General features: G+C 34.5%; 1 protein-coding gene across 1 annotated transcript in view; it reads right to left on the reverse strand.

The window, feature by feature from the left end:
- LOC110460698 overlaps positions 1-6,651 on the reverse strand; it is an 11,383-nt gene extending 4,732 nt beyond the window's left edge. Inside the window, exons 1-5 of the mRNA XM_021513754.1 lie at positions 6,298-6,651; positions 5,027-5,073; positions 2,333-2,684; positions 1,636-1,737; positions 779-820 (exon numbers count right to left, since the gene is read on the reverse strand). Coding sequence (XP_021369429.1) covers positions 779-820; positions 1,636-1,737; positions 2,333-2,684; positions 5,027-5,073; positions 6,298-6,610 — 856 coding nt within the window. The 5' untranslated portion in view covers positions 6,611-6,651. The remainder of the gene's footprint in view (positions 1-778; positions 821-1,635; positions 1,738-2,332; positions 2,685-5,026; positions 5,074-6,297) is intronic.
- Positions 6,652-7,506: the final 855 nt, after the last annotated feature.

The raw sequence follows: 7,506 nt of genomic DNA on the forward strand, positions 1-7,506 counted from the left end.
GGGGGGGGTTCTAGAAGACATGAAAATCTTTTTTTTTTATAAACCACCCAAAGGCCTTTACAGCTATGAGTAGTATTTGGTTTTAATATTTCTGGAAATGGAGAAGAAGATTTTTTATTTTATGTTTTTAATTCCCCTTTTTGGCCCCTTACTACGTATGGGGCCACACCCTTATTTCATAAATCCAGTTAAAATCCAATCAGTCGTTCAGGAGATAAAGGCTTTTAAAGGTAAAAGTTGTCGCCGGACGACGGACGCCGCGGTACGGTATAAGCTCAGTTGCCCTTCGAAATTCTAACATATTTGAAGGCTGAGACATTGAATTTAGATCAAGTTAGTGGTTCAAGGCCAACTATTATTACTCTAGTCAGGCATCATCGTTCAAAAGAAGACGACGCCTGAATTTTGCAACAGTTTAATACGTTAATTTGGCAAAAGGTAGTGTAATTTAGAAAATGCGATCACTCATCGACTGAGTAAGATTCCGGCCAGACATCATTACTCTTCGTCGCCTTGCTTTTAAGTAGAAATTGATTGATTTTTAACACACCCATTCTGTGTGACTATGAAAGTTGTTCAAGGTATACAAATTTGACAAGCTTGAACCACCTTCATTGAGAAATCTTTCTTCACTACCTTGCAGTTAGCACAATAGATTGCTAACATTATGATCATAATTATGCTTAATGGTTTATTGAGAAGACGTCAATAACGACAAACAAACTGACAGACGGACAATACGCCAGACTCAATGAAAACCTGTTATTGTAACACTTACTGATCATATTTTCCCGTTTGCCAACATCTATGATTCTCTCGCCTGGAAATATATAACGGAAGATACTTGAAGTATTTTCACATGCTAATTCGAAGTCATGCAAATTTAAAATTTAAAACAAATATCTTTCATGGAATGTGTGAGCAATCTATATTTTTTCATAAATATGCAGGGTTATTATTATTTGTCTTTTGTTATATTTATTTACATTCGAATGTAAAATATTGCATCTTTAGTAGGAAGGATTTTTTCTGAATTGACTTTCATATAGCAAAGTCATGCGCTGCAACAACCGCCATCATTACTAAGAATCTAACTATTTATTAAAGTATTACTTCTCAAATACAGACTCACCACTTTTTTTTTATAAATATTAAGATTGTATCATGTTGTAGAATGTCAAGAAATTTTAGAAAATAATAATTAGATTTGTTTAAGAAATAATCAATATATGTACGTGTATTATTGTGAAACATTCGAAAATAGATAGACAATTAATGACGAATGCTGCTTCCGCCAGTTTAACGCGGATGTATATGCTTACGCTAAGATAAGACTCGCAGAGTTTATTCATACAAAAGACAGTAACACACGGCTCACTTATCAATGCTTTCAACACAAAAACGATTTTGGAAGAGCGTTGATCTGTTGGAATATAGCACACGCTCGGGCATGGCCTATCGTCCAATAATCCATGGTTATTAACCAATGAAAAGTGTTGTAACATTGCAAACGTGGTAGAATTACCAATCATCCATACACGTACATGGCTCTTCCAACATCGTTCTTGTGTTGTAAATATTCAGATTTTTTAAATATGTTGAAGCCTGTTCCAGGTAGGACATCTGTGTACTTACGTGGGCTTGTAGACGCTTTTAGAAATGTAGAGGATTCCTCAGTATTTTCAAAAAACGGGTCTTCCTTTTTGTATGCTGAGCTTGTGATATGATCTGATCTAGCTGTAAAAGAAATGATATAAAGTATTTCATATTCGCAGGAATAAATTCACCCTTTATGCCCTCAAAAACAGTACGCATTCATGATGACGGCAAAAAGCAGTACAACGCTAACTGTAATGATATTTTCACTGAGTAAGGCCAAACTGATACTGGGCGAATATGGATTCTACCAATGGAATATTTCATGGTGTGGACGAATGTTTTACTATGCGATATTTTAGTTGGTCTACAAAAGAAACAACAAAAATGAATACTATGTACATATACCTTACTACTGCTTACACTCGTTATGAACCATTCTGTATTTTTACAAGTGGACATCTTTGACCAAATTCTTTTAAATAATATTATTTGTATCATGATACATTAAATTGTATATAGCACCCCATCGCTTCGAAAACGCTCTATTACCTAACATTGATACATTGTATGATGTTCTGTTTTATGATGTAAACATATACACGTTGGAAAATAATTGCCAAACAAAGATGAAGCGCGATTCATGGAATATATATGCAAGATATTTGCATTCAAACCAGTATGAACAGAATTAAAAAATATGTTTCCTTCCCTTAATGAAATGTATTCCTCTAACCTTTGGGCTTTAGATCGGATATCCTAGTTTTGATATCTTTGATGGCTGTTGTTGCTCTCTTGACTATATCACCGACACGTTCGTCTATAGAGTTGACAACTTCTAAGAGGACACTGTAATCTCCTAATTTGATGATATTCTTACTTAAGAGACTTTCACAATGATTCCCTACAAACGTTACACATTCCCCGTATATCTCAAGGTTCGTAAGATACGGAGTCAGTCCATTTCGAAATAGATTCCATTCGTTCGGTAACTGTGGTGAGATGCATCCGTTTAGTTCCCTAATCATATCTGCGTGTTTCTTTCGTATGTCTATTTCCAATCGTTGTATTTCCTCAGCGAGTTGTGACTGAAATAAAAATAAACATTCAATTTATTAAGTATATGCACTTTTGAACCTTGCTTAACTCTTCATCGGACACTCATTGTTCATTCTTCATGCTAATTCATCTTTGTTCATCTAGAATAGCAATTACGTTTAATTGATGTAATAAACGTCACATGTTGCATCATGGTTTTTTATTCTATGGAAGGTAAAGAAAAATGACAAAATACATTATTTTACCTGTAATGCAAGACCGTTTTTTAACAAGAAGCCCAATGTCCTTAACGGTCACCAGAAATATGTCATATAGTTATTTCTCATTGTTTAAACGTCACTTTTAAACGCTTCATCTTTCTTTTGTCATATCAAACGTTAAATTAAATTGAATCTGTCAAACATTCCTAAAGGTGTACATGTAGTCATTTCAATATTTAACTAGATTTGTTGTTGTGAACAAAAACGTATCCCCTTTAACGGGTTAAAAGTAACGGCCTGGACAAGATATACCTGAAAACTTTGCACATATTTGACCTTTGACCTCGAGGTCAATGTCAGTGACCTAAAGGCAGTGCACTGTAAATCGTCTGTGGGGGATGCAGATATAAGTTTTATAAAAATATCTTTAACCATTACAGAAGTCCTCAAAACTGACTCCATAGTCGCAAATGATGCTTGGATAGAGTTTACAATGCCATCATATACTTGGATACTAAGTTTTACACAAAATCAAATACAGTGAGGTACCGTTAGCATCACCTTTGCGCACACATTTTAATGTTTGAAACGATCAATTATTTTACCTATGACCATGAAGTAAATACTAGTGACCTAATAACAGAGCATTGCACATCATATGTAGGTGGTGCAGTTATACTGCAGTTTCATCAAGATATCTTTAATGGCTTAAAAGTAACAACCAGGAGAAGATGTTCCTTAATAAATTGCACATATTTGACAATGACTCAATGACATTGCATTGCACATCGTCGATGGGTGATGCAGGAATACTACAAGTTTTATCAAGATATCTTTAAAGGTTTAAAAGCCACGGGCCAGACAATAAGGTACTAAAAATGTTGCTCTTATTTGACCTTTGACCTTAAGGTGAAGGTCACTGTAACTGATTTATATTAAACTGCACACCCTCAGTGGTTGATGAAGGTATACCTAAAATTTCTTCAAGATATCTTAAACAGTTCAAAAGTTACGGCTCGGACTGTTATGAGTTTACCTTTACTATATTTCTATAATTTTTTGTAGTTTTGGTATTATTTGTCTGTGCCAATGCATTTATTAGGTCAAGTCAGCCATACAACAATCGGTACGGTCCAACCATGCATGGCTATTGTTATTGATATTTATACAAATGTAATATGTTGCATTTAACAATGTTTTGATGTATAAATACACGTATAACATGCATCACTATTGTCTTTAAGTAATATAAGCGTAATTGATTGATGTTTTTGAATCTGTTTTAATTGCTTATACCGTGGTTTTGTTTGATATAGTTATCGATGGAAGCCCTAATAAATGTAGGCATAGCTCAGTGTAATGCGTACACAGTCGGGTGGTAATTGGATGGAAACATGTATATGCCATATTTGTTGTAACAATTCTATATTTCGTTATATTTATGTATATCTTGGACCCACACACTATTTCTGGATACTTTGTGACATGTCAATTTAACTGTTATGTTTTCTTATTACGATTATGAAATATTCGATGTAAATTAGGATATTATCTTGACTACATATGTTAGGGGAGTATGAAACTGGGAGCGAGGAGTAACTATTTCAGTTAATTACGTATTGTAGCTTCACATGACGGCAATCATCGACTCATCAACCAGTCAGGACCAGGCGTGCTATCAGCATCTGTAAACAACGACTAACCAAAACCTCACTAAGGGATCCATCAGGTTTATTCATCACACAGTCTCTGGTCATGGGACTACATGATGTGTAGCCGCCGTACGTGTTTCGAGAGGACATCTGTACCTCTTTGTTATTAGAGGTGTAGTGTCATGGACACTACGGTATTACTGTGCCTCTGTCTTTGTTAATCACAGCAAAGGGGACCTCAATCAGTGTATTGCTTGAGGTGTATATCTTTGGATTGAGCTGTGTCACACTAAGTGGTATATAAACGAACTTTGTCTGTATTACTTAGAGGCCAGTTTCGTGGATGTGTGCTACATATTTGAGTACTATAATGAATAGATTAACAGTCATATTTAGGATTTCTTGCAAAGAAATATTTGAGTCCAAAAGTTTACCTGACTTGGGTACCAGAGGATGTTTTCGTTTTTAGTGTTGCGACATTGTAAGATTATCAGGATAATTTACAAATACAATACCTACCTGGTATATTGTTGACCTCTCACCACCGCCTACTTCCAGCTGACCCTCTGTTAAATGTAAAATGAGTTTCCTGTGTGAGGGTATGCAAGCAACTTATTTTGAATTAAAGTTTATGTTCTTATAATATGCCTATTATACTATTATAGGACAGCTATAACTGGATATATATTTTATTTCAAAAACAGCTTAAAATAAACTTGAATCTTCTTTTCATTTAATAATGCCATAACCTTCATCATATTATGGCGGCCCTACTAGCAATGATCCCAGTGTCTTTATATTCTACCATAATCTTGCTAACTTCGTCCTTTTAAAACGTTCATGCTACCTCCTTCAAGTTGTGTGATCTACTTTAGTCGCACTACAATACTCTGGAGACTTTATCCTATTATAATGGTTCTATCTTTATCACAGTAGGTGTACATACTACGGCTGTCCTATTACAATACTCCTATTATCTGCTATATGTAACTACCACAATTGTTATAGGTGGTTCGTATAGCACAACTTATTAAATGTTTATTTGTGATCTTTGACGACATTTACGACTGCCTACTAGCTTCATCTTATTACGACTGCCTATTAGCTTCAACCTATTACGACACTGCCTACTAGCTTCAACCTATTACGACGCTGCCTACTAGCTTCATCTTATTACGACTGCCTACTAGCTTCATCTTATTACGACTGCCTATTAGCTTCAACCTATTACGACACCGCCTACTAGCTTCATCTTATAGCGACTGCCTATTAGCTTCAACCTATTACGACTCTACCTACTAGCGTCATCGTAATGGTATTTTCACTGAGTAAGGCCTAACTGATACTGGGCGAATATGGATTATACCAATTGGAAATTTCATGGGGTGGACGAATGTTTTACTATGCAACATTTTGGTCTACAAAAGAAATAACAAAAATGAATACAATGTACATATACCTTACTACTTCTTACTCTCGACCAACGTTATGAACAATTCTGTTTTTGTACAAGTTGACATATTTGACCGAATTCTTTTAAATAATGTCATTTGTATCATAATACATTAAATTTTGTATCATGATACATTAAATTGTATAAAGCACCCCGTCTCTTAGAAAACGCTCTATTATCTAACATTGATACATTGTATGATGTTCTGTTTTATGATGTAAACATCATACGTTGGCAAAGATTCATGGAATATATATGCAAGATATTTGCATTCAGACCAGTATGAACAGAATTAAAAGGTATTTTTCCTTCCCTTAATGAAATGTATTCCTCTAACCTTTGGGCTTTAGATTGGATATCCTCGTTTTGATATCTTTGATGGCTGTTGTTGCTCTCTTGACTATATCACCGGCACGTTCGTCTATAGAGTTGACAACTTCTAAGAGGACACTGTAATCTCCTAACTTGATGATACCCTGACGAAAGAGGATTTCACAATGATCCCCTACAAACGTTAAACCTGACCCGTATATCACACGCCTTGTAAGATACGATGTCAGTCCATTACGAAATAGATCCCACTCATGCCGTAACTCTGGTGAGATGTATTTGCTTAGTTCCCTAATCATATCATCGTGTTTCTTCCGCATGTCTTTTTCCAATGGTTGTATTTGCTCAGCTAGTTGTGACTGAAATAAAAAATCATTCAATTTATTAAGGATATGCAGTTTTGACAATGCTTAACTATTCATCAGACACTCATTGTTCATTCTGCATGCTAATTCATCTTTGTTCATCTAGAATAGTAACTATGTTCAATTGATGTAATCAACGTCACATGTTACATCGTGATTTTTTAAATAAAAATGACAAAACACATTCTTTTACCTATATTGCAAAACCGTTTTTTAACAAGAGGCCAAATGTCCTTAACGGTCACCAGAAATATGTCATATAGTTATTTCTCATTGTTTAAACGTCACTTTTACACGCTTCATCATTCTTTGTCATAACAAACGTTAAATTAAATTGAATCTATCAAACATTCCTGAAGGTGTACATGCAGTAATTTCAATCTTTAGCTAGAAATTTGTTTTTTGTGAACATAAACGTATCTTTTACGGTTTAAAAATTAAAGTAACGGCCTGGACAAGATTTCATTTCATTTCAACAAATTTTATTGACAAAGTTGATACAAGTCAATTGGATGGAATAACAGGCAAAGCCTATATAAATTATCTCCAGCGGTGGCTAAATTAACGGATTCTATTATTTTTATTTGATTTAATTAATACATCAATTTTGAAATGAAAATTATAAAAAATATATATTAAAGGGATGTAACTCCTTCTTAATTAACATAACTGAAATACAAATACATTCACACTTCTCACATCACACACAAAACACTTCCACAGGTATTATTTATTTTCATAACATTTTACAATTGTATATGAGCGACATAGCTATCAAATCACACAGATATTGGCAGACATTGACCAAAGGTCCATGTGCAAATATATGCACAGGTCACAGTCGCCAAAAC

Source organism: Mizuhopecten yessoensis, unplaced genomic scaffold (assembly GCF_002113885.1).
Source record: "Mizuhopecten yessoensis strain PY_sf001 unplaced genomic scaffold, ASM211388v2 scaffold10455, whole genome shotgun sequence".
NCBI classification, from domain to species: domain Eukaryota; kingdom Metazoa; phylum Mollusca; class Bivalvia; order Pectinida; family Pectinidae; genus Mizuhopecten; species Mizuhopecten yessoensis.